Source organism: Heterocephalus glaber, unplaced genomic scaffold (assembly GCF_053883595.1).
Source record: "Heterocephalus glaber isolate CG9 unplaced genomic scaffold, H.glaber_assembly_v1.0 deba00000809, whole genome shotgun sequence".
NCBI lineage: Eukaryota > Metazoa > Chordata > Mammalia > Rodentia > Bathyergidae > Heterocephalus > Heterocephalus glaber.
In genome coordinates, this window is record NW_028258163.1 from 11,863,228 (window position 1) to 11,889,467 (window position 26,240).

At 49.3% G+C, this 26,240-nt stretch overlaps 3 protein-coding genes across 3 annotated transcripts; 1 reads left to right on the forward strand and 2 right to left on the reverse strand.

Moving 5' to 3' along the window:
* Positions 1-3,852: 3,852 nt before the first annotated feature.
* On the reverse strand, positions 3,853-4,628 carry Nop10 (NOP10 ribonucleoprotein). Its single transcript, XM_004864986.2, has 2 exons — positions 4,461-4,628; positions 3,853-4,232 (listed from the first exon to the last, which is right to left on the reverse strand). The coding sequence occupies exons 1-2, from the start codon at positions 4,512-4,514 to the stop codon at positions 4,092-4,094; spliced, it is 195 nt and encodes a 64-aa protein (XP_004865043.1). The 5' UTR covers positions 4,515-4,628; the 3' UTR covers positions 3,853-4,091.
* A 27-nt stretch (positions 4,629-4,655) lies between these two features.
* Positions 4,656-17,837, forward strand: Nutm1 (NUT midline carcinoma family member 1). The gene is made up of 8 exons (XM_021244502.2): positions 4,656-5,143; positions 6,679-6,777; positions 9,725-10,430; positions 12,598-12,726; positions 13,981-14,117; positions 14,624-14,916; positions 15,196-15,312; positions 15,621-17,837. Exons 2-8 carry the CDS (start codon positions 6,753-6,755, stop codon positions 17,583-17,585), a joined length of 3,372 nt encoding a protein of 1,123 aa, XP_021100161.2. The 5' UTR covers positions 4,656-5,143; positions 6,679-6,752; the 3' UTR covers positions 17,586-17,837.
* Positions 17,838-18,677: 840 nt separating this feature from the next.
* On the reverse strand, positions 18,678-26,207 carry Lpcat4 (lysophosphatidylcholine acyltransferase 4). The gene is made up of 14 exons (XM_004864988.4): positions 25,997-26,207; positions 24,651-24,793; positions 24,110-24,330; positions 23,644-23,756; positions 23,491-23,551; positions 23,131-23,189; positions 22,915-22,949; positions 22,396-22,450; positions 22,210-22,292; positions 21,743-21,868; positions 21,190-21,322; positions 19,849-19,947; positions 19,354-19,510; positions 18,678-19,095 (listed from the first exon to the last, which is right to left on the reverse strand). The coding sequence occupies exons 1-14, from the start codon at positions 26,108-26,110 to the stop codon at positions 18,920-18,922; spliced, it is 1,575 nt and encodes a 524-aa protein (XP_004865045.1). The 5' UTR covers positions 26,111-26,207; the 3' UTR covers positions 18,678-18,919.
* Between the last annotated feature and the right edge of the window lie 33 nt (positions 26,208-26,240).

The following is a 26,240-nucleotide window of genomic DNA, read 5'->3' on the forward strand; positions in this document are numbered from 1 at the left end:
AGGACCCCAGGAGCTACCTAATTAGTGTCTCTAAAAACACCAGTACCTTAAACCTTATATCTAAATATGACCCTCATTGTAACTTTCACTTAGAGGTCTTTGGAAAAGTGTCCTCAAATTTACACACTATATGCCGAGGATGTAGCTCAGTGGCGCCCCGCTTGCCTGGCAAGCACAAGTCCGGAGTTCGATCCCCGGTACAAAATAAATAAATAAATAAATACACACACACACACACACACACACTCTCTCTCTCTATATATATACACTACATCTCTCCTGTCCCCCTTGTTCCTGCCCTTTTACTTTGGTTTTGGTTTTTTGAGACAGGGCCCTGCTACGTTGTTCAGGCTGGTCTCGAACTCACACGGCAATCCTGCCTCGGCCTCCAGAGCGCTGAGATCACAGACGTGCGCCACCACACCTAGCTATGTTCCAGTCCATTTAAAGCTTAATATATCCACCCGGTATCTAGGCTTAACTTCCATTAAAGAAAATGTGTTTTAATTTTGGACCTAGAGAAAATAATGATTTTCCTTTCATGCCATTCACATTTTACTACATTTACTGGCACTAAAATATTTTTTATTGGTACATATTAGTAGAGAATGAGTCATAACGATACACTGGCACATGCATATAACGTATTTTGACTATATTCATCCCCATTATCCCCTATTCCCTTTTTGAGACAGACCCTTGCTAGGTAGTCCAGGCTGGCCTCAAATCTGTAATCCTCCTGCCTCAGCCTCCTGAATGGTGGGATTACAAATGTGTGCAACTGCACCCAGGGCTTAGTGCTTAATTGATGCATAGAGGTATTATTATTATTTTGGCTCATCAATGTTTTGTTTCTAAGTTTCCTATAACTTTGATCAAAATTCCTAAATTCCAGAAACCCCTAGCTTTGTATGGGTCCTTGCTCTTCACAAGTGGGATGTTTAAGTAGTACCCTTAGCAATGGATCAAAACTGTTTTGAAACCTAAGCCTGGAAATCTTTTATCAAGTGACCAAGTCCAAAGTCTATTTTTTTTTAAAAGCCTGACAGGGCCAGGGATTTAGCTTAGTGGCCCAGTGCCTGCCTGGCAAGCAAAAGGTCTTCAGTTTGATTCCTGATGGGGTGGAGCCTGATAAAAGATGAAAAATTACCATTTAACATGTATATCTGTGGCCAGGGGTTAGCTCAGTGCTAGAGCACTTGCTCAGCATCCCTGAGGCTGTGGATTCCATCCCCAGCACCAGAGGCAAAAACACAATGAACCTATTCAAGCCTGATTCTTTATACAGCCTGCAGTTCTTGATTGGGACTGATAGCTTTCTTAAGGAAACAAGAACTCCACCTTCTGGAAGGGTCAGGTTTTTTTCTCAGGCAGGCTTGCTGCTAATCCAAACCAGACTTTCCTTTTAAAGAAAGGCAGTTTTACATTTCACTTTTTGTTCTTTAACAAACTATTTGCATTTACTCCTGTATACCACCTAAATCCAATCTATTTACCCCTTGTGACTCTTCTTCCTCTTCCTGTCTGAGTACTAATCAAGCATTATATATGTATGTCAGATGTTAAAACCCCGGGGATCTCTCAAATCCTTGGTCTATGTATGCCAGTTTGTCTTTTCTATAATGTCCAAGAGTATTTCCTGGTTAAAAGTCTTTTAAGGGCTGGGGATTTAGCTCAATGGTTTTGCCAACTCCTGCACAAGTGCAAGGACCCGAGTTCGATCCCTGAAACCAAAAAAAAGGTCTTTTAAAAAAAGTCTTTATTTAGGTCTACATAGTGGTGGCAGAGAACTTTCTTTTTGTTGTTTTTGTAAGATACAGAATTGCATTCAATATTGAAAAAAAAAACACACAAAACTAGTAGTAGAATTCATTCACTGCCTTTAGTAGCTAAGAAACGTTCAGAGGTTGAGGCAGAAGGATTCCAAATCCTAGAGGCCAGCCTGGGCAACTTAGTAAGACTGAATCAAAATTTTAAAAAAGACTGGGGAGGTGGGTATAATGGCCCACATCTGTAATCTCAGCACCCTGGGAGGCTAAGGCAGTAGGATCAAAAGCATGAGCTCAGCCTGGGCAATTTAGCAAGACCCTGCCTCAAAATAAAAAATAAAAAAGGGCTGTGGATGTAGCTCAGTGTGGAAGGTCCCAGGTTCAATCCCCAATCCCCTCCCAATAAATACTGCTTGACAATAAATAAATATCTCATTTTACCATTCCTGTGAATTATTTGAAAATTATCAGGGTTCTGTTAATGATAAACCAAGCCCAAAGATTTTGTTTTGTTTTCTCAGCAGTCAACAACCATCCTCAACTTTCCTGCTTCGCAGTTATTCATCGGAGTCCAAGAGAAGCCTACCTACTCCATTCCAGGGCCAGGGCACATAAATCACATTTGTGCTGATTTACATACATCTGCTTTTGAAGCCTAAAATTTTGATGTAGCATGAAAAGATTGCAGAATAAGACTATTGTCTCAGCAAAGCAATTCTAAAATCAGTAGCACTAAAAACATTCAAACCCCATTCAAAAGTCAGGAATAAGGAAACTGGGAAAGAATGAGTTAACAAGAATAAGCAGGGCTGGGGATTTAGCTCAGTGGTTCCGCCGCCTGCCTGGCAAGTGCAAGGACCCGAATTCAATCCCCAGTACCAAAAAAAAAAAAAAAGAATAAGCAAACTAATGTTTTTTCAATGCCCATACACAATATTTTACCTCACCATCACTCTAACTTGAAGTGATTAAGAATCATTCATGGTTGCCCTATGATAGAAGCTCAAGTCCTGACACTTCTAGTTCTTTTTTTGGTACTGGGGATCAAACTCAGGACCTTGTGCTTGCAAGGCAGCACCACTGAGCTAAATCCCCAGCCCTAGTTTTTTTAAATTTTAAGTATACCTCAACAGTAGCTGGAAAAACAACAAAAATCCTTTGTTGAATCTCTCATGCCTCAACCATGGGGTGTCCACATAGCAGCTACCTGCTAAAAGTAACAGAAAGGTAGGTGTATGTGAGAAGGCGACTGGAAAGAAAACTAAGTCTGACGGTATTTCCAGAGGGACAGTAAATAAGCTTTAAGGCATGAATATTCACAACTGCACAAACACAATAACTACTTTAGGAAGATCCACCACCAAACCCTGTCAATTTCAGAGCTGGAAGAAAACTTAGAAAGTAGGAGATGGCACACACCTGTAAATCCAGCTAAGGCTGAGGCAAGAGGATCGCCATGAGTTTGAGGCCCGCCTGTGCTGCACAGTTGAGTTCCAGGCCAGCCTGAACTATACAGCAAGACTTAAAAAACCAAAAAGCAGCCAGGTATGGTGCCACACGCTGTAAATCCTAGCACTCAGGAGGCTGAAGCAGGAGGATCACCGGAGTTCAAGGCCAGCCTGAGCTACACAGTGAGATTAAAGCCAGCCTAAATTACAGAGGCAGACTCTTATCTTAAAATTTTTAAAAAAGGAAAGAAAATAGAAAAGGCAGGACTAAATAGGTTTAGTAACATTATCAAAGTTATACATAGAGGTGAGAATGGTACTAGTCTCTTCACTTTCAACATCCTACAATGTCTATTATTTTTCAAGCAACTCTAATTTTAATCAAAAGGGGCAAGAGATCACTTCAATGACAACAGAGTACTTTCAGCAAAGGTTGACGTTTGTGTCTCCGTCTTTCTTCCCCTTCCCCCATCACTCCCAGCACAGTTCTATTCCTATTACAGTGGTAGTTGAAGTTTTTCTTCCAAGTAGTCTTGTTAAACTCCTGGGGGTACTCTCCTCCCTCATCTTATTCGCTTTAAAAAACCCCCCAAATTATCAATTCTTTCCTCCACCAAAACACAAAATGAGAGCTCTTTCGAGTTATTTTATCTTTAATAACCTGGCAATAATTCAAAATATGAAGTCAAACTTGTTCCCTTTAATGGGGATGCCACCATGACTGCCTCACACAAGCATTATCAAAGGCAATGAAGAGACTGGCTTCCAAAGACCCGGGGTGGTAAGAAGGCTTCTTGGCTCACGGATTGACGTTTGGTTACGGAGTCTCCGAAGGGTAGCAGGAGGCAGACGAGACAGGACTTTGAAGGAACCCTCAGAGGACCGGGCGCGGCAGCTGGGTCATGAGCACCTTGAAGCGCTTCTTGATGGTGATTCGGTGTCGCGAGTATTTGTCGTCCGGGGAGAACCGAGCAGGATGGGCTGAGCAAGTCTGTTGTCCCATCGGGTCAAATTTCTGCTCGAGAAAGAAAATGATCTCAGTTCAAAAGCGATGAAATAGGGAGGCGACAAACAGAGAAAAGGGCAAAGAGAAGAGACTTGATGGTCAGACCAAAGAGAGCGCCGCGGGCTCTACAACTTCCCGGTTCCCCGCACTCAGCTAGGCAACTCGGCAGCTGGTCTTCAGCACTCCTCCCACCCACATTCCTCCCATGCTCGTTTACTACCTGTTTCCTCTCCTTACCTTCAGCGTATACACCCGATCTCCCTGCTCGTTCAAGAAATACTGGAGAAACATGACCACGCTTAAGGTAGTGCAGCCCGTCACTCGGGCACCGCCGCCGCTCCAGCCCGACAGTTTCTCAACTTCCTTCCTGCGCAACCGAAAGCCTGTCCTGAGGCATGCCGGGAAATGTAGTTCACTCTGGTTTTAGAGTCAGCTGGCCAGAAGGGGGCGCACTAGCGCAGGATTTGGCTTGGGGCAAGTTGCAGCCTTGCAGGTGTTCTAAAGACCCATGGAGTGTGCCCATTGTGTGCCAGGCAGTGCTAGGTCTTGGGGGACTTTGGAGGTTAGGGATGGACGTGGATTGAACACTGATGTACGTAGTCCTGTCTTGATCTCAAGATGCACATCCATTTCAGAAGTGGTAACGGTGTAGCGCCTGGAGAGACAAGGGCTCCGGGATTCAAAAGACCTTATACCCCAGGAAAGATTTTCTTCCTCCCCACTTTTATATCCGGTCTCCCGCCCAATTTCAAAGTATTGGCGGTAAAGAGTGCCTGATGGGTACTGGATATTCTGCGAACAGAACGTTAAGCGAACAGAACGTTAGTTTATTTTACAAAACAGAGCAAGTGTGTTTCAGTGGTCCAACTAAGATTCAAACTCAGGCCTCTTAACGGCAGTGCCCGCGCGCTTTTACAGTGGTGAGTAACAACTGGTAACATTATAAAGTGCCCCTTCTCGGGTATTTAGAAGTTTTAAAAGAACGTAGACATTGTCTTTATAATTTAAAGAAATGAAAATGGGAACCAGGGTATTACAAAGATGGTGGCCATTGTAGCACTATTTGTAGTGGCAAAACATTGAAACATATATTAATTCTGAAAACAGAAAAACCTGAAAGTTTTTTTTAAAATATCATTTGTATTTATAGTTGCATAAAATAATTGCAAAGATTCACAAGAAACATGAAATTGGTTTTCTTTGAGATAGAGAAGTTGGTTGCAGGGGAAAGAGGTGGTAGGAATATGTATTGGTGTGTATTCTGTTTTGCACAAATTGAGTTTTGAACCATGCTAAAGAACTATTTTAAAAGTTTTAAAAACCAACAACGTAATTTAACAAAAAGAAGGACTTTCTGGCCTAGAAATTTTAGGCTTCTTGGCAAGTGTTTTTGTTTTGTTTTTGTTTTTTTCTTAGTGGGTTTTTTCAGCAAAGAGTAAAGCTGTGGCTTCCATGGACTGCACAGTTTATGCTAGAGGACTGTTTGGGGATTGCGGGTCAGTTTTCCAAGGAGGAAAATGCGCACAGAAGTTGAACACCCTGGGTCGTCTAAGAGAATTCTAGTTTTAAACATTTGGTTCCCTCAATTCTTAGTTGTACAGACTGTGTGCTCTTAATTTGGTTGGAAAATATAGCCATAGTTGAATTTAGCCAAACATGTACCACTGGCCTGTTATTAGGAAGTCAGTTACAGAGCTGGGTGGGATTGAAGAACATAGGATTAGATGTGTTGGTGAAGAATTGAAGTATAGGGAACCAAAAGGTAAAAACAATAGTGTAATGTTTGGAATCTGAAATGGGATTTACAAATTCCTGTAGAGAGGTGCACATCAGTTGTGTTATTGAAGTGTAGTTTGGAAGGAATTCCTGGGTTTTTTTTTTTTTTTTTTTTTTTTGGTGGTGGTGGTGGTTGGTGTATGGAGGACTGAAACCAGGGCCTTCACATTGAGCTATGTCTCCCGCCTTTTTAAAAAAATTATGGGGCCAAGGATGTAGCTCAGTGGTTCCAGCGCCTGCCTTGCAAGCGCAAGGTCCTGAGTTCAATCTCCGGTACAAAAAAAAATTAATTAATAATTAATTCGGTTTTTTGAGATAGGGTCTCACTGTGTAACCCAGGCTGGCCTTGAACTTGGGGCAGTCCTCCTGCCTCAGCCTCCCAAGTGCTGGGATTACAGGCATGTGCCACCATCCCCAGTTTATCTTTTATTTTGAGCCAGGGTCTCACTAAGTCACTAAGTTGCCCAGGCTGGACTCGAACTTGTGCTCTTTCTGCTACAACCCCCAGAGTGTGTGTCACCACGCCTGGCAAACCCTGGTTTTGGTGTACTTACTAGGACCTTGTGTGGAGTAGCTCCCCACCCACACCCAGAGCTCTCTGTCCCCTCCCCCACAGCAGGATGCTGGAATCCCAGACTCTAGTTCTGTTGTGATCCAGTCTTTACCCTCCTTTCCTTAGATACCTGTTTATCTGCTGCAGCCAGGTCACTCTCTGGATCCTGGTCCTGCCCGGCTCATTCTGGAGGCTTCCAGATGGAGGAGATGGCTTTGGACAGAGGTAGGTGTGCAGGTGTGGGCAGGGGAGGGTCTCTGGCATCTCGTCAAGTCTGTGGGGATTCCAATTTGCCACCTCATCTTGGGACAAGCTCTTGAGGGTGACATAGAGGAATATGAGAAGTGAGTCCTCAGCATGGGTACCTTGCTTGGGAAGGCTGGGGAGGCTGGGGAGGGTTACCACAAAGATGTGAGTTGGGGGGCTCCTTAGGGTACATCAGGGCATCTCGAAGAAAACACGCTGAGAGTAGGAAATAGATGGCAGGTGGTAATCTGGGTGCCTGGAAGAGGGGCCGTTCCACATGTGCCTGTGTAGAAAAGGCTTGAGCCGAGGGCCCACACTCCTGTGTCTTCCTTAGGCAACTGGAGTTGGCTCTAGGCTTTTGCGCTAAGAGGACAGAGCTGCGGCCTCTTTCAGTCTTCTGAGGGGAAGGGGGTGAGCGATGAGAAAGTGGGGATTAAGGGGGGTGGTTCTCAGCAGGAAAGCATTTAGTAGGGTTATCTGTGCAGGGACATGTCCTGGGAGCGAGGCTAACTGCTCAGACCCTCCTGCCTCAGTCTCCCGGAGCGCTGGGATTGCAGACTCACTGCTCCTTCCAGCCCCTCAGGGGCTTCTCTTTCTTTCAGTTAGTGAGCAGTTTCTCTTGATCTGTGGGGCTGTAGGGGATGGGCCACTCTGGCCAGGATGAGAGCTGGGGTTTCCCTGAGATATGCTCAGTTTTTCTCCCTTTTGTGGGTCCAGGGTCTGAGACCCACTTCATTGTGTTTGGTATTTGGTGGAACATCCTAGCCCTCTGCTCTGTGGTGGAGATGAGTGTGAATCTGAGTTTGCTCATACTCCGTGTCTCCTTTATGGTCAGGAAGTAGAAGCTGAGTGCTGTGGTTTACTAGTGGAGTATTTGTACAAGGAAAAGGAGAGTAGCATGAAAGTAGGCAGATTAGGTGCCATTATTATTAAAATCCTGGGAGACACAGGTTCTGGTATTTCTTTTTTGTTTGTTTTTTTCTATACTTTTTTTTTTTTGGTACTGGGATTGAACTTGGGACCTTGTGCTTGGGAGGCAGGTGGCAGAACCACTGAGCTAAATCCCCGGCCCTGTTTTTTTGTTTTTTGAGACAGGGTATCACTATGTAGTTCAGGCTGGCCTCCAGCTCTCAACAACCCTTCTGGCTCAGCCTCCCAAGTGCTGGAATTACAGGTGTTTGCTGCCATGGGTGGCCTTGATTCATTGTTCGTGTGCTTATCCCTGCTTTCCCTGACTAGACAGTGCTTACATAGTTCCTCCTCAGCAAGGACTGTGCTCACATGTCACGGCCTTTTCCTTAGCACCACCTCAATGACTTGTTCCCGCTGGGCCTGAGGTATCTGTGTTTAGAGCTCCAAGCAGAAGGGCCGAAGACCGTTGGCATCACCAAACTTTAACACATCCAGCAGTTACAGCTCTGGAAACCCTCTCCCTCAATGCCCTTTCCTCCCATTTTTTGGTCCTTGCCTGATCCTCTCTAGTTATCTTGGCTGTTATACATTATTTCTGGGAGCCTGATGCCCAGTCATGTTTCCTTTTCTGGGAACTGCACTTCTGTGTGAGGCAGAGAGGCCACAGGAGCTGGGTGCAGGGGCTTTGAACCTCCTGTTTGGAGTATGTGGGGATAGTAGATGTACAAGTATGCTGGGAGGGATGTATTTTAGGGTATGAGTTTCATGGGTCCTAGAGTTGTTCTTGTTCATAGACTGCATCTGTCTTACTCACTTCGCATCGCTGGGATGCAATGCCCAACACCCACGACTTAAAGGAAGACAGGTTTTCCTGGCTCATGCTTTCCAGCTGTTTAGTCTACAGCTGGCTGGCTCTGAGACAGAGACGCATGGTGGAAGGGCCTGGCGGAGGAGAGCTGCTCATCCCATGGCAGCCAAGAAGCAGGCGAGAGAGAGGGAACCAAGCACAAAAATACCCCCTTTCAGCCAAGCATGGTAGTACACGCCTGTAATCCCAGCACTCAGGAAGCTGAGGCAGGGGGATCACTAGGTATTTGAGGCCAGCCTGGGCTACATAGTGAGACCCTGCCTCAAAAAATCAAGATAAATAAGTAAATAAATAAAAATATAATTATAACCCCCCCGTCCCGTTTGAGAGGGACGTTTTAGAGCTAAACCATAACAGCTCTTTCTATGTGTTGTTTTATAGTAGGAAAAAAAGATTATATGGAGTAATAGGAAAAGGAAGAGAGGGTGGACCAGTAATCTTTTTTGAGATTGTCCCCTGCTCAAGGGCCCTGTGGATGCTTTGAAAGGCCTACAGGGCTGGCAAAGGAGGTCTGCCAATGTCCTTAGTCAAGCTCTTAGAGATGCTGATGGCTTGGGCTTGTGTCTGTCAGTCTGTTTTGACCTTGACAGTGACTTTGTGAGCCCCAATCCCCCTGGGGTCTTGGGATACAGGTCTTGTGTCTTGTTGAAAACTGACTATCTTGTCTAGTGCAATATATTTTAACTGGGAGCAAGGGACATCAAAATCTCTTGGGAGAGCCAGGTGTGGTGGGACACACCTGTGTGAGGTAGCGTGGTAATCCCGGCACTCAGAGGCCAAGGCAAGAGGATAACAAATTCAAGGCCACCCATGCCTATACAGTGAGATCCTGTCTCAAAAAACCCATTTGGTGGCACTCAGGTGGCTGAGGCAGGAGGATTGCCACAAGTTTGAGGCCGGTCTGGGCCACATAGTGAGTTCACGGCCAGCATGAACTACATAGCAGGACTCTGTCTCAAAAAACCAAAACGCAAACAAAAAAACAAAACAGAAAAAACCCACTGGGGAGGCATTTGTAAACTACTCAAGTTCCCCATTCGAATCTGCTCCTTCACTTGTTCAGAATCGGAGCTTTGCTTCTGTAGGGACTATAGGGGAACTCAGATGGCCTAACTACCCCATTCGCTCTTTTCTTTATCTCGACAGCATCTCCACTGCTGGGACCACATGAGGACGTGAGAGCTGGGGCTGCCGTGTCTCCCTTCCCCACCTTGCCCTTCACCCTGCCTGCTCCTGCTGCGCCAGACCAGCCTGCACGGGTGCCAGTGACACAGCCCCCTGCGCCTCTGGCATTCTCTCCAGCCAACCCTCTGGTGCTCTCTGCTTTCTCCAGCCCACTGCTGGTGACAGGGGATGGGAGCCCTGGCCCCAGTGGAATGGGGGCTTGCAAGGTCATTGTCAAAGTCAAGACAGAAGCTGGGCCGACTGAGTCCTTTCAAACTCAGAACTTTGTTGTTACTCAGCCAGCCTTCAGTTGGGTCACCTCGGGGGCTGCCTGTGGGGGCCTGGAGGGTCCTGCTCCTCAGTATGTGACAGCCTCTAATGTGAACACCATTCTGCCCACTTCCACGGTTTCTGTGAGCCAGGAAGGCCCCTCAGGCATTCTTGCTCAGGCTCTACCACAAGCTGTCCACCTGCCCTCCATTGTGTCCCCAGAAAAGGCTTGGCCAGGGCCACAAGGGGCCGTCAGGGAAGTAGGACCAGTGGCCACCAGACAGGCCTCACTGGGCGAACTCGCCTATGCTTCCAAGGGTGTTTATGAGAACTTCCGTCGCTGGCAGTGCTACAAAGCCTTGGCCCGGAGACACCTACCCCAAAGTCCTGATGCAGAAGCTCTTTCCTGCTTTCTTATGTAAGTGGGGAACCTGAGATAGATTATCCTAGTACCTTGAGAGAACTTTGGGATGGACATAGGCCGTTAGCTATACTCGAGGGCGGGTCAGGAGTGTGAAGAGATGCTATGACAAGGAAAAACATAATAATCAGCCTTCTTATCCTCTTCCCAGTTCAGAGCAAGCTTTCAAGTGCCATTTTTAAAGTGATCTCACAACCCTGTGAGTTTAGGCAAGCATTTTTACGGTAGTCCTCATTTACAGATGAGACGACTTACGTTTATCGGGGTTTCCTGACTTAAAGCAAGGAGCAGTGATTGGAACCTGGGTCACTGGACTCCAAGTGTCAGGGTCCTCCCGGTCTGTGTCATTGCCCTGTGACACTGAACTGGGCTGTTGGACCCGGCCAGTGCTGTGCCTTGTCTCGTTGCTGTGCTGGGAAAGGACAGGGCTGGGCCAGCGTCAGAGCTTCCTGTGTGCTGCCCCCTCCGTACTGAACTTGGAAGTCGGGGTAGAACAGGGAAAGCATGGAGCCTGCCAGGCTCTTCCACTCACTCGATTTGTGATCCTAGTGGGGGTTAGCACTTTTGTCATCCATTTTCTCATCTAAAAAAGGGATAATTATACCTACCTGACGGTTGCTGGAAAGATTAGAAGTGTTTGGCAAGGTGCCTGGCATAGAGAATGCGTCATAAATAGTGACTATTTTATTATTGTTATAAAAACGCAATCCAGAGGAGGAAAAGAGTTCACAAAAGGCCAAAATGTTCTTGATTAAGACTGTATATTTAACCAAGGAGCCTGGGGTCAGAGGCTGTTTTGTTTATAAAGCCATCATTAGTCATCTGGGAAATTTTCTCTCCTTCCCAACCAGACCAGCTGTCTCAACTGCACTGTACCTTGAATATTTTACACAAACCACTGTATGCTGTACACTCCACTTTAATGGACTTTGAAAAGCCTTGCATGCTGCTCATCCAGTGGCAGAATTCCTGGACTCGTTTCCTGCTTTGCCCTGGCCTTGGAGCCCATGGCTCCAGCGGCATCCTGAAGTCCTAGATACACAGCATCTTGCTGATTTCCTGCTTTCTCCAAACAACACTGAATTTCCTCTTTGAACGTGACAGGCTGAATTTCTAAATCTTGCGCCAGTATGGGCTCTCAAGTTTTGCTTGAGCTCCATTCACTTCTGCTCTTGGCCAGCTCCTGACCCCTATGCTCAGGGACTCTGGGCAGGGTCTCCCTCCAAATGCAGTTGAGCCCCTCTACCTGGGAAGCTGGGTAAATGCTGGGTCCCAGATGCTGGGGTGCTGCAACCCATGGTACAGCAAGCTTCTGCAGGTGATTTGAATGCACAGTAATGTTTGAGGAATCAAACGGGAGCCAAGAGGCAAAAATGAAGCCCTTACTTTAGGCTGTGCTCTTGATAGCTTTGGGTCTGAAAGAGCTCCAGAGCCTTCCAGAACTCAGGGTCTAATACTGTATTTGAAGGTCTGTGGTGGTAGGCTGTAGACATAACTAAAAATGTCAGTGAATAAAAACACCACACACCTTTAATTGGAGATTCATTTGGGTTATGTTATCTTTTAAAATTTAAGAGGAGCTGGGTGTTGTCGTGCACACCTGTAATTCCAGCACTCGGAGGCAGGAGGATTGCTGTGAGTGCGAGCCAAGCCTTAGCTACATAGTGAGATCAAGGCCAGGGTGAACTACATAGGGAGACCCTATCTTAAAAAAAAACCACAAAAAAACCCAGCCCATTGTGGTGGAGCATACCTATGATCCTAGCACTTGGGAGGCCGAGGCAGGAAGATTGCTGAGTTTGAGGCTAGCCTGGGCTACATAGGGAGTGACTATCATTTATTTATGAATAGGAGTGTTTTCTTTCCAATGTTTAATTGAGGCTAGCAATGTGCAAAATTAGCAATGGTTACCATAGTTGATTTAAAAAAGCGGAGGGAAGAGTCATAGAGTCTGTATATTTTGCAGAGCTCAGTGGGAAGAGTTGAGTAGGGTAAAGGGCCTGGAGGGGAGGTGGGTGGGGGTCTGGAAGTCTTACCAGAAGTGCAACGTGACAGGGCTTTTGGGCCATGCTGAGTTTGAGGAGGGGGCAGGGGGTGTGGATTGAGGTGGGTGCAGGTGTCAGGGGCACCCTCTCAGAATGTGACTGACCCATTGGGGTTTTAGCCCAGTGCTTCGTTCCCTGGGTCGGCGGAAGCCCACGATGACCCTGGAGGAGGGACTGCCGAGGGCCGTGCAGGAGTGGGACCGCACCAGCAACTATGACCGGATGGCGTTCTATGAGATGGCAGGAAAGTGAGTCTCACTGACCCCCACTGGCTCTGAGGGGGGCTATGTGGCTGAGAGTGGTAGGGGCGTGGAAGGAAGGTATGTGGGTGTTTATTAAAAGCGGGATCAGGAGAAAGGGCATAGGCTAGGACAGGCTCCCCTGGATCGTTGCTTTCTTCCACCTGGACTCTGGGGTTTTTCTGTCCTATCAACCCCCACCTCTGAGGTAGAATCTAAATAGGAGCTTTGTAGTGAAGCTCTTGGGGTGGGATCAGAGCCCAGTATACATAACAGCTCTACGATGAAGGGCCCTGCAGTGAGGAAGCCCTCCGAGGGAGGTTCTTTCCTCAGTGACCAGGCAGCAAGTGGGTATTAGTGCAGAACTTTGCGGCCCCTCTCTCCCTCATCCCAGGGAGGGGCTGGTTCTGGGAGGTTGGTCAGCAGAAGTAGAGTGTTCGCCTGGCTTCTACACCCCATTTCTCCATTTCCAGTTAAAAAAAAAAAGGAACTCTGGCCAGGCACTGTGGCACATCCCTGTAGTCCCAGCCACTCTGGAGGGTGAGGCAGGAGTACTGCTTGAGCCCAGGAGTTTGACACCAGCCTGGCCAATATAGCAAGACTCCATCCCAAACCAAACCAAACCAAATCAAACCAAACCAAACCAATTCAGAGGAAAGTGAACTCTTTCCTCTAAGCTTTCATTTTCCCCTCAAATATTCTGGACACCTGCCAGGGTGTCCTTCCAGGGCCCCAGTCCCAGCCTCAGACTAGCAGTGCCTGCTGGTGGGCCCTGCTTCAGGAATTCTCCCATTCTTTATGGTTGTAGACAAAGGCAGATGAGGCCTTGAAGAGAGAGGGTCCACTTGTGGCATCTTGTCAGGCTGTGACCGAGTCCAACAAGCCTGTACTCGATACTGCTACATACAGTCAATGAGGCTTGGTAAGCTAGATTTAGAAAAGAAATAGGGCCGGGGATCTAGCTCAGTGGTTTCACCGCCTGCTACACAAGCTCAAGGACCGGAGTTCGATCCCTGGTACCAAGAAAAAAAAAAGAATTGTAGAAAAGAAGTAAAGGCTCTGCCTTGGAGAGGCTTGATTGTTCATTTCCTTAACAAGCTTCCCGAGTGACCACTGTAGGTGAACATGTGAATTTTTCCCTCAACTGTCATCAGGCTACCTGTGAGCAGCTTCCCTCTGGAGACTTTGCTGCTGCCTGGTATCTGGGTTCCTGAAAGACTGTTTCCTTCTTAGCACTGCCTATGTCTTCCTCACTATCTGCAGGTTCATGGAGTTTGAGGCGGAGGAGCTGCAGATTCAGAATGCGCAGCTGATGAATAACTCCCAGGGCCTGTCTCCTGCAGCCCCTTTAAAACTTGATCCTTCAGGGCCCCTGGCCCCAGAGGCCTGCCAACAGCCAGGTAAGGCTACCCATTTGTAACAGGAGAAATGGGCCAGAGGCTTAAAGGGAGGCATAGGAACACCAGGCATGGGTTAGGGCAAGCATTGCCTTTGCTTCTGCCACTGGCTTTCCAGGAAGTGGCATTTTATGTTCCAAGGAATGTCCCATAGGAGGTTGGGCTCTTCAGTTCCCTCTGCCTTGACCTGGCTATTGATCTTGGCCAAGTAAACTATTCTTTCATCTGGACTACAAATGAGGTTTATAATATCTCATGTGCCTAAGAAGCGGGGGCTGGATCAGGGAGTTCCTTTGAATTTCAGGGTATGTGGAGATTCTCAATGCAGTGATTCCCTCATACTACCCCCTCCCCCTCAGCTATGAAATCTTCTGTGGCTGGCATTTTTTAGGATGTCTTGATTCAGGTTGGAACCATTTTGTTGTACCCAGGTTCCTGCCCTTACAAATAGAGTTGGGAGGTAAAGGCCAGTGCCTCTGTGGCACTTCCCATTCCATCTCTTCCCTTAGTGTACATTCTGAAGAAGTCAGTCCCCAAGACACGGGCTCCCCACCAGCGGCAGCGCAAACCCCAGCGGCAGCGCAAACCCCAGCGGCCTCCAGTTCCACAGGCACCCAAGGAGATCCCACCGGAAGCTGTGGAGGAGTATATTAACATTATGGAAGGGCTAGTGGGCATTCACTTGGCAACTGGGGAGTCAGATGAAGAGGAAGAGAAACAGCCAGATGAAGAAATGTATCCAGATCCGAGTCTCCTGAACTACATGGAGGAGCTGTGTTCTCAGGAAGCCTTTGTCTCCAAGGTGGGCTGGACTTGCATAGCTGCCTTGTAGCAGATTCTGGGGGTGGGCACACTAGGGCACCAACCATGGGTTCTGCCTGAGGCAGCAGGAAGTAGGCCGAGTTCTGTAACTGAGAAATGGGTGTGCGTGCATGCACACATGTAGCTGGTGGCAGTCATGGTTTCTAATGAACTCTGGGACAGGAGTGGGGGTGAAAGGAGTCATGGCTTCATCTCCAGAGCTCCTCAGCTCATGGACTTCCTCCAGTTGAGGACTCACATCACATATCCTGTTCCCCAGGTGGAGGCTGTCATCCACCCTCAATTTCTGGCAGATCTGCTGTCTCCAGAACAAGAGAGGGATCCTTTGGCCTTAATTGAGGAGTTCGAACAAGAAGAAGGACTCACTTTTGCCCAGGTAAACTTGGGAGGCAGGGATATCAGAAAAAGCTCACGTGACTTTGTCTAACCATATACTGTCTTACATGATGTGACTCTTGAGAGGAACAGCTTTAGGACTGAGCTGCAAGTGTTGGACAAGTAGGTAAGGGACTACAGAAACAGGAAATGAGGCACAAGAAGGTGGGAAGAACAGCAGTGTCTGATACCATCACTTAAGCCACTTGCTTTCCTTCACTACCCTTCCTAAATGCCATCTCCTGCCCCTACTTAGCCATCTCGTCTTACAGCCATGTGTAGAACTGGTATTTGTCCATTGTCTTCCAGCTGATCCAGAAGCGACTCTTGGCCTTCGAAGAGGAGGATGCAGAGGTGCCTCCGGGTTGCGGCGGAGCTCAGTTGGACTCAAGCCCTTCTGTTTCTGAAGAGGATGATGATGGGGGTGGGTGGCCTCGGCCCTCACCTGGGCCTCTGGGGGCTGGGGGAACTATTGGCCTTGAAAAGCCTGCTTCTTCAGTAAAGCAGGCAAGAGAAACACTTGGCAGCCTAGGGCAAGCCCTAGATGGTCCAAAGGATGAGAATGTTCTCTCATCCTCCAGCAGCTGGGACCTGCAGTTAGAGCTTGTGGCTCCACAGGGAGCTCAGGCACCTCTGGGTATGGACGGAAGAGGGTCTGTGGAGACTGTAAGCAAGCTGTCTCAGTATCAGGATGGCCTCCTGGAACATGCTAGGTCCCCTGGGCACTGCCTGGTGGCTGACAGCACTCCAGAGGCTTTGCCCCTGTGCTGGCAGGAAAGTGCCCAGCCCAAGACACCTCCCACTTTGGATGTTGGACTTGCAGAGCCAGATCCTCTGCAAGGTCAGGAGTTAGAAAAGCCTGACCTGGGGTGGCAGATAGGACAAGAGGCAGAGGAACTTGGAGTATTCTCTCAAGGAGCAGAGCCTTCAGGACTGCCCCGGAAAGGCTCTGCAGGAGCCATATGGGGAGCTGAGAGAAGTCCTGCCATGGTTCAGAGTTACGAGCAGAACCCTTCCCCTGGAACAGCTGGAAACAGGGACAGGGCCTCGCTCAGCCCAGGACTGTGGCTGAGCAGTGAGATGGATGCTGTAGGTTTGTCGCTGCCCTTAGAAATTGAAGAGGTCATAGAGAGCTTCCAAGATGGAAAGTTTCTAACTGAGGACCAGGCACTGGGCTCCACCAACACCCTTTCTCTGGGTCCCGGAGAAACCACAGTGCCTGGGGACCTGGTTAGCAGTGTGGTTCCCTGTGGAAGCATAGATGTCCCAGCTGCCCTAGCAAAGAGAAACTACTGCAGCTTGGAAGGACCTCTGAGGGCCAACAGCCCAGCCTTGGGATGCAACAAAAATGGAGAACAGGGCCCTGAGGTCATACAGGATCCCAGTAATCTGTGGGCTGAAGGTTGCTCCCTACTGCTGGAAAGCAGTATTGGTGCCTCTATAGCAACTTTGGAGTCTTTCAAAAAAACCCTGTTGCCCATGTGCCAAGGCAGTCTCCTTATTCTGGAGGCCCAGGATGACTCCTTCCCCAAGGCCAGCCAAGATGCAGGAAGCAGAGGCAATCCTTTTTCTTTTCCATTAGAAACCACAGAAGTCAACCTACTAGATGTTAGAGATGAATATGGCCTCCAACTTGGGGTCAGTAAGGATACCTGTCCACCAGTGCTTAATTCTTATGACCCCCAAGAAGAGGGCAGGAAAGATACTGATTTGTTTAAGCCTAGCCACCTTGTTCCTTTACAAGGTAATCAAGAGTCTTACACACTTGGGGCCCCCAAATCAACATCTCTTCACCAGGGCTTTGGAAGCACTTCCTCTAGCTGGGGAACCAAGGATGCTTTAGTTTTAAGAGAATCCTCTCGTAGGAGTAAAACACATAACCCTGCAGGCAGGGCCAAAAGAAGGCAGAAAGCCAAAGAGGAAGGGGAGGATGAGCAGCTCTCCAACTTTACTTACCTCTTGGCCTCAAAACTTAGCTTATCTCCCAGAGGACTTCCTCTTGGTCCTTGCTGTGCCTCGGAAGGTGGGGCCACCCAGAGAGCACCTCACACCTCCAGTGAGGCAAGAAGCCTTGGCCAACCTCCACACCCTGTCACCAAGACTGGGAAGCAAGCTCTAGCTGGAGATTCTGCCCCTGCTGAAAAGACACCCCAGGCAGGTCATCTTGGGGGAAAACCTGTGGCTCAGGGAGTGATGCCATCTTCACAGTCTCATAGAAGGCGACGTGACCCTTCTGTGGCAAGCAGGAGGAAGAAACACCGTCGTAGCCAGTAGGAAGTAGAGGGACCATCCTATCCCACCTGCCAGTCCCCAAAAGTGGGTGTCCTAGTGTAGATTTGGCTGAGGCTACTCACTGGTGGAGAATCAGCCTTAGGCCAATGCTGTGATTTTGTGTGTGCAGTGGGAGGTCAGACTGGCTAGGGTGCAGGGCCCCTTAGTGGGAAGTGAGGGCAAGACCTTTGCAAAGAGTTATATGCAAAAAAAAAATGAAGTTTTTCTTGGTTGTTGAAAAACGTACTTGCCGTGTGTTTGTTTGCGCGTCTTTGCTGCTAGACAGGGCAATGTTATGAATGTAGGTCGGGGTAGTTCCAGATTCTACAGATCCAAAAACCTTAACCTATCTCCAGCATTATCTTGGCTCCATGTAGCATTTTCTTGGCAACAAACTGGCTTTCAGGCTGTGACTGGTCCCAAAACAGAAGTCTCCAAAGATCAATTTACTCATTCCGCTCTTCATAAGGTATCAGGAGGGCTCATCTGAACATCTATTAGTCTGCCTTCCTTTAAACTTACACATGGAAAGATGCTTTTTACCTGTCACATCTGTACAACCGAGATCTAACTTCCTAGATCTAATTAACTTCCGTATTTATGTCTAGACATAGTACCTTTAGGGACTTTTTGTTTTCTACTTTGAAAAGAGGTTGAACAGTTGTCTTCAATGTCCTCAGCTCATCCCGTGGGAAGGAAACCTTCTTGTGTTGTTGGTCTGATCTACTGGGGGAGGGGGGGAGCCACTTCCTTATTGACACAGCTTCCAGCTCCCACTGTCAGCAATGAAATCAAGTCTCAGTAGAACTATTAAATATGGAATGGTAATAAACTATTTTTAAATCTCTAACGAGGACAGAACAAGAGGGAATGGGCTGAGAGGTTCATTAGAAGTCCATTAAAATGTACACATTGAGGAGATGAGAGCAGAAGGGGTGATGTGACATCTGTACAGGAAAGAGCTGTGTCCATCTGGGAAAGGACTCTGTAGTCAGAGCCATAAAGGTTGACCTTTGGCAGCTTCTGGGTCTTCCAAGGGGTATCCTGCCACCACTCATCCTTTTCCTTCCCAACTAATGATACCAGTAATGTGACTGAGCTTCACTTTTTTTTAATAGATATAGATATAGATTTATATTATATATAAAATAGTTTCTTACAAAAAAAAAAACAACAAAAACCAACCAAACAAAAAATTAAAATCAACTTAAAAAAAACAATAACAAAAGCCAAACAGGAGCAAAAATGGGGCTGAGGCCTAGGGTAGGCTCCTGGCGCTGCCCTGAGTTGTGGGGCTGGATTCGAGCTGCGGAGGCAGGGGCGGAAGGCTGAGGTGCTCAGTCTTCCTTCTGCTTGGGCGCCTGCAAGGTCCCGTTGGCCAGAGCGGAGGGGCTTTGTGGGGATGAGGCATCTGGTACCTGGGAGGTGCCTCGAGGAGTGTGTGGGGGGCGCAGGTAGGTGCTGAAGAGCTTCCCATAGAGCAGGTCACGGAGGGAGAAGTTCTGGAACTGATCTGGACAAGTAAGAGCGAGATTCGGAAAAGAAAAGAGCCAAGAGTGAGAAGAGGAAGCGCCTGCTTCTTTACCTTCTCAGATCCAGGTTCGTGTCCTCTCCCTCTCCAGCCTGTTCCTCCCAGCCTGCCTCTGGGAGGTTCTGATCCCCCACACTGACCTCTGACCCTTGCTGCCTCTCAACTGGTACTTTCTTCTCCACATTTCTGGCACTACCACTGCCCAAGTGCCTGTGCAGGGCTCTGAAGGCAGTGACTCACCCAGGGAGAGGCCGTGGCTGGGTCCTGCTTGGCACAGCTCAGCATGCAAAGTCATGGCAGCAGGGCGGGGTGAACCCAACAGCAGGTGCAGGATGGTGCTGAAGCCGTCTTGATACAGCAGACGGCCAGATCCCTCCGCCTGCTCTTCAGCAAAGAGCTTAGGAAGAAAAGGATGGAAGTCAACCTCTCCTCTCAGGCCACACTGCCTCACCCTGCCCTACAGCTCTACCTCGGAAGCTCCTCTTTCAAAAGGAGGAGGCACACAGGACCTCTTGGGCACCTTCTGCACAACAACTGTAAACTTAGAGCTTCTGCTCTGTTGTTCTTGTGATGACACAGACATTGGGGCTCTGCAGTTTTAGGCAGAGTGACACTGGACAGGACACCAAGCATCCAGAAGTATCTAGAAACTACTGGGAACAACACACTGCACAGGCTTCCTGATGTGATGAGCAGAGCTACCAGAAAACCCACTCATCCACACTTCCCAGGTACCTCAAAGGCCAGGTGAGTCAGATCCTCCAGGCTCCTGCCTCCATCCAAAGCTGCTAGTGCAAGCGCCACATCTCGGAAGTCCACCAAACCACTGGAATCCTAGAGGGTCAAAGGGAAATCAGGGCAATGAAGGGACCTGCATCCTCCCTCTGTCTCTCTGTAGTTTGGCTCATTCCGCTCCTCAGTAAGCATAGGATAACACCTTCAGACCTCAGCTCCAAACTCTGTGGGATTCCCCAGTAGTTCTCTCAGGTCACGGGCTTGCTAGACCAAGCTATGTCAAGTCACTGGTGACAAAGCTTACCTAAACAGAGATCTAGGAATGTCAGGGAATCCCTCAGGAATGCTGAAGCCACCAGACATACACTGGAGTTCATTCCTGGCCCCCAAGCTAGGTAAACTGGTTCTCTCCTCTCACCTACGTGGGAGAACTGGTCTAACAGAATGAAAGGAGGCCACTGGCCTAATTTCTTACCAAAAAAACCCCCAAGCACGAATCCTGTCATGCCAGTCTACCATGTAGGCTGAGTCAGGGAGCTCCTTTCCAGGACAGTCTGAGCCCAATTTATGGAATCCATATACTAGGTCACTCTTCAGCATTCCGAGAATGTTGAGAACCACAGCTGATGTCTTAGATCAAAAAGATTTCCTCAGGGGCTGGGAATGTAGTTCAGTGGCAGAGCACTTGCCTAGCATGTGTGACACCCTTGGTTTGACCCCAGTACCAAAAATAAACAAAAAACCAAAACCAAAACCAAACCAAACCAAACCAAAACACCTCTGTGGGACCGTTTGTTGTTCATAAGGATTAAGAATGTTCTAGAATCATAATTTGACAGGGAAACATGATTATAGCCCAGAAAATAGTTTATCAAGATAATAGAGACAGTTCAGGAATCCTTCATTAATTAACCAGATATTTTAAAAAGCTGCCCAAGTTTTGCAAATACTTCTGGGTCTTAAATTCACTGTCCCACCAGTCTAGCAGTGTCTTCTCTCTACCATCCTCCTACCTAACCTTCAAGACTCTTCTGCAAAGATCCTCGCTGAGTGCCCCACATGACCATGGTTCCCCATCTTTGCCAATCTCTAAAGGGGCTCCAGGAATTGATGGACCTCACTGATTATTTCTCCCTAATGGTGTTCTTCAATGTACTGGATATGCAACAAAAACTGAACTTTCTGGTGGATCTCAGAAGATGGTCATCTGTCAACAGTAGATGAAATATCCAGGTCTGACTCCTACTTAGGCATCCATCAAGAGTGACACAGCTGCTAGGATATTGTACCAAAAACCTGGAGATTAAGATCTGGATTCTGGCCTCTGTTCCATTCCTTTACCTGCTGAAAGTAGCTGAAGGCACCAGCTACTGTTTGAGGATCCAAGAGCTGTAGCTGCCTGGCAAACTCCTCCTGGCTGATCATTCGACTCCGGCCTGGCTCTGCCCCAGTGTCCACGCAGCCAGGGGACAACCTACAATGAAATCGTTGAAGGCAGGGGGCTGAGTTTCTTTCTAGACACACCACGCAGCAGGACCCTGGTCCGAGCACCAAACATTCTCTGAGCACAAGTTCTGCTGCTGGTTTAAATTTTTTTTTTTTAGAGATTGAACCCAGGCCCCTGTGCATGCTAGGCAAGTGCTCTACCACTGAGCTATACCTCCAGCTGCTATTTTTCTAAGATGTACTGACTCACAGTCCCTTGAGAATCCTTCTTACTTTTCTTACCTGCATTATTATTGTTTCTTTTCCCCTTTCCTCTAACTCTATAATCTTTTCTAAACTCCTTTACATTCCTTTTTTATTTTTTTGCTTAAGACTCCCCCATCATCTCTCCCCTTCTTTTCTTTTTATTATTGTCACTGCTTGAACCCTCACCTTGAGGGCTACTTACCCAGCCTTCCGAAGCACCTTTCCCAGTTCCCAGAGCTGGGGCTCCAAAGCCACCTTCAGCTGGCCAACCACAATGACAGGCAAGCTCCCTACAAACTCACATTCAGTGGCTGGAATGCCTAGAGCCCTGAGGACGAAGGGGGGGGGGAGGAAACAGAAGAACTCTTAAGGGCTCATTACAGTCTGGCCTGCTATAGGTTCCTTTTTTTTTTGGAGACAGGGTCTTGCCATGTAGTTTGTAGTTCAAGCTGGCCTTGAACTGACTATGTAGGCCAGGCGCCCAGGCTGACCTCAAACTTGGGCAATCCTCCTGCCTCAGACTCTTGAGAGTGCTTAGATTACAGGTGTGCACAACCATGCCTTGCCCTGTCAGCCTTCTTATCTGCCTCAGAGCCTCCCCCTCCACATCTTCCCAGTGGTTCCTTTGCCTTGTGTGTCTGTTCCAGGAAGCACTCTGTGAACACTCACTGTGCCATGACCCGCTGGACATTGTTGGCATACAGGGTGGGGTCCCTGCTCTCCTCAGGGCTGGGCTGATACACAGGGAGGAACTGAAACACAGGCACATACAACGCTTAGTGGCTCCTGCCACTCTTTCCTCCAGGCTTTGGGGGTCAGTGATATCCACCCCCCACCTCACCCATGCAGTCATACCTCCACATCCACGATGCTGCAGGGCTGAGAGGCTGTGAGCCAGAGCACTTTGAGTCTAAGAGAAGAGAGACCTTGAGATTTACCAACCTCTAACTAGGCTCTCCTCACCCTGAGGAGGGGAAGGGAAGAGCCGCCCGTGTTATGGAAACACACTCCTAGCCAGTCAGCTGTGGCAATGTGCAGCTGGGAGACCGAGGGAAGGGCTGGGGTGGGGGGTGAAGAGCTGCAGGGATGTGCCAGAGGAAGAATTCTGAGAGGGCGGACTCGGGAAACAGGGAAAAGGCAAGGGAATGCCTGCTGTGGTGGCTCTCCGGGCACCACAGAGGGAAGTGAGAAGGAGCTGTAATCACAGCAGGAATGATTCAGGTGGGACAGGTAGAAGTATGGCCAGATTACACAGGGACATCAGAGACAAAGGGACATCTCCTTCCTTAAAGTTCTCAGTCTCAGAATGAAGAAGGGCCAAGAACTCCCTGATGGGCCTGGTACCCACCCCATCCCAGGAACAGCCAAACTCACACTCCAGGGCCCCTCCACGCCCAGCTGGTGGTGTCCTATGAGTGAAGCAGAGATGGGGCACAGAGGAAAACATTACTTTTCTTTCCTGGAACTGGCCAATCCTCTTTGAGCAGAGGCCCTAACCCGCGTCCCCCCAGACCAAATAGCACCCCCGCCATGTTTTACTCCCACTTAGGATGGACTCATACTCCCTCTTCCACCCTTTCTTGGACTCACCAGACTATTGGGGTAGCGGATGAGGACAGGCTGTACAGGTACCCCTGCAATGAAGGCTCCTAAACCCCATTTCCACCCCCACCCCCCAGGGAGCACAGGTTAGTGCGTGTAGGTAGCTTGATAAGGTATAGTGTCTACCACATTCCCAGACAAGAGCTGACCTCGCTCCATTCATTTCTGCTTTCTCTCTGACTCCTCATCTTGTTACCATGAACTAGGTTTCCTGTCTCCTTTTCTCCCACAACACCCCCACCCTTCTACTTCATGGGTTATTCTTCCCCTAATCTCCTTGGGTTATTTCTCCCTAAAACCGGGGCCCACTTTTCCCACTGCCTTACCACCCTTTATCACTTTATTCACCTGGTTTGAACTTAAGCAAAGCCTTCTTGTTAGAACAGGTGCCTTCAGGAAAGAACAGCACCTGGGGGGAAAATCCCAAAAGAACCAGAATGAGGTGGGGGAAAGTGTACAGAAGTGCATAGGGGAGGGGAGGGTCTTGAGACTCTTACGAACCTGGGGCCACTTGCCTCCTGAGGTGGCTCGCCTTCGGACCTCCTCCACCACTCTTCGACGGGAAGCTGGGTCATTCCGGGACACTAAGATGGCTTGGTTGAATCGAAGAAGGGCTGGGGTGGGAAAGGATACAAGGAGTCGTCACTGGTTCCTACCCAGGGGTATTAACATCTGCAGCCACCACTTCCTCAACAGCATATGATACAGTATTTCTCAGTTATCTCTCTGCCCTTTTATTGTATGTTGTCCTTTCTAAGAACTGATGAGTTCTCCCTTCAACAGCTCCTCCGTGCCCCAGCACTCCAGTCTGAGATCGGTTGACATGGGTGTTAATTTACATCTCATTTGCCTGGTCAACATCCCGTGTAACTTCTCCCATACCACTTGAAGGCAATTCTCTCCAGTACGTCAATTCCCTTTGTCCTGAGTTTTCATGTCCCCCCTTCACCCTGTTCATCTCTCTCACCTCCAATGACAGGCACAGAAAGGTTCTCAGCTCGGGAGACAACCTTGGGCAGGTCACAGGGCAGCAGAACAATGGGGTCAAAGAAAGTAGAATGGGGGGCAGCAACAAGTACAGGGGCCTGAAGGCGAGAGGCCCGCTGGCCCCGAACGCGGATCCGGAGGAAGCCCAGCAGGAAAAAGAGCAGGCGGCTCAGGCCCAGCACCCCGTTGTGGCACACAGTCCTGCCAGGGCAAGGCTGGTGATCAGTGGAGGCAGCATTGACCCTCACCCACCCCTGTTCAGGCACCTGGGAGGGTAGGACATCCCTCTTTCTTCCTCAGATGCTTTGGACACAGGGTTGAAGTCTCTGACCCTTCTGGGGTATGCCAGGGTATATCACTGACAGGAAAGGTCCTAGGTACCAGATCTGGGCCAGGCTGACTCAGCTTACCTACCCAGGCTGGGCAGGATAGTTTCAGAAACCTCTCCTTCCTCTCTAAGGGGTAGCAAAATACTTAGCAGGGGAGAGAAGTAGGGTCTCCAAGGCTGACTTGCCACTTACTTCCTCCATCCTGTAATCGGCTCCTGAAGTTGCTCCTCAGTAAGACCGGCTACTTGTAGCCAGGCAAAGGGCCAGAGGAGAAAGAGGATGATAAAGGCCAGAAGCACTCGGATGGGGGCCAGCAGCACCCCCAGGAGGCAGAACTGCAGATGGGAGAAAACATCACTTAGGGCTGGGTCCATAGCTTCCCTTCTTAAGGCACGAGAATGAACCCTGGAGCAGAGCCATTACTCTTTGCAGGTGACAGGCAGTGTGCGAACAGGAGAAGGAATTGAGATTCAACTGGGATGAAGAGAGCAACGAGGGCAAGAGAACAAAAGACTAATAGTGCCAATAGCCTAATTTTCCCCTCTTTGATTGGTTCCCACCCTACCTATAAAGGTGAATGTTATAAAATGCATCTAGCATTTGGAAAGGCTGTTAAAGAGAATTTAATGAGAAAATGCATGTTAATGTGCTTGATGTAAAGTAGGCTGGAGACAGGGTCCTCCTCCTCCCCCACCTCCCATTCCATAAATAGCTCCATGTCAAGCACATGCCGGGTGCACAGCTCTTCCCACTCTGGGCGGGAAGGCAGAGGGCTATCAACACTGAGAGGTCTACTTTTCAGGCCTCAGGTCAGTCGCTAGTACTGCCCAACAGCAGTGAGGGAGAGAGCGGCTCGGCAGCATTCTGCACCGGCACCCTGCACCGAAGAGGTTGCCAGGAGCCAAGGTGACTCCATAGACCGCCCTAGGGAATGAGCAGATAAACAGATCTAGCCCCTGGAGCCCGCCTCACGGGAGGCGATGACGGCAGAAACCTTGGACACTTCCTCCCTACAACACCTTCCCGTTCCCCAGGCCGCTGGTGCGGCCCTCCACTTCCTGTAGCCAACCTACCCTCCAGCCCTACTCCCCCACCCGGAGGTGCTGCAATGCGGGGGCAGGGGCGCGAGGGGATGTTGGAAGGGCACAGGGACGCAGACACGTCCTCCAAATCAGAGCCGGGAGGGTCACCCAGCGCGCCCCCGCCCGCAACTCCGGCTTCGCGCAGCTTGCAACTCCATCCTAGCCCAGCAGCCTAGGCAGGAGGCAACCCGCCTTCCCCAGTGTCCTCTAATCTGTCCTGCCTCCGGGTCCCCCGCACGTCCCCAGCTTCGCCCCCTACATTCTCTGACCCCTTCGAGCTGCTCCATCGCCCAAGCTCGCGTTCTCTCCAGGGCTTCTCGCCCACCCCGGCCGCCCCCACGTGCGCACCCCCAGCTCCGCCAGTCTCTGCATCTTCCTCCCAGATCCCCGTGCCCATCTCTGCCAGGGCGCCCCACGGCCCCAAGCGCTCTCCCGACGCCCCGCGCCCACACCTACCTTAACCTGCTGGAGGCGGGAGAGATGTAACTCGTGCACGAAGGGGTTGGGGAGTGCCGGGTCTCCGGGGGCGGGCTCGCGGGGGGCCGAGTCCCCCGGGCTGCCCTGGCGCATGGCGGAGGCGGCGGGCGGCAGGGCCCCGGTCCCCGCCCCGAGCCCGCTCTGAGGAGCAGCGGCAGCAGGAGCGGCAGCGGGGAGCTCGGGCTCTGGCCAGCCCGCCGGGTACCGGCCGCCGAGAGGCGGG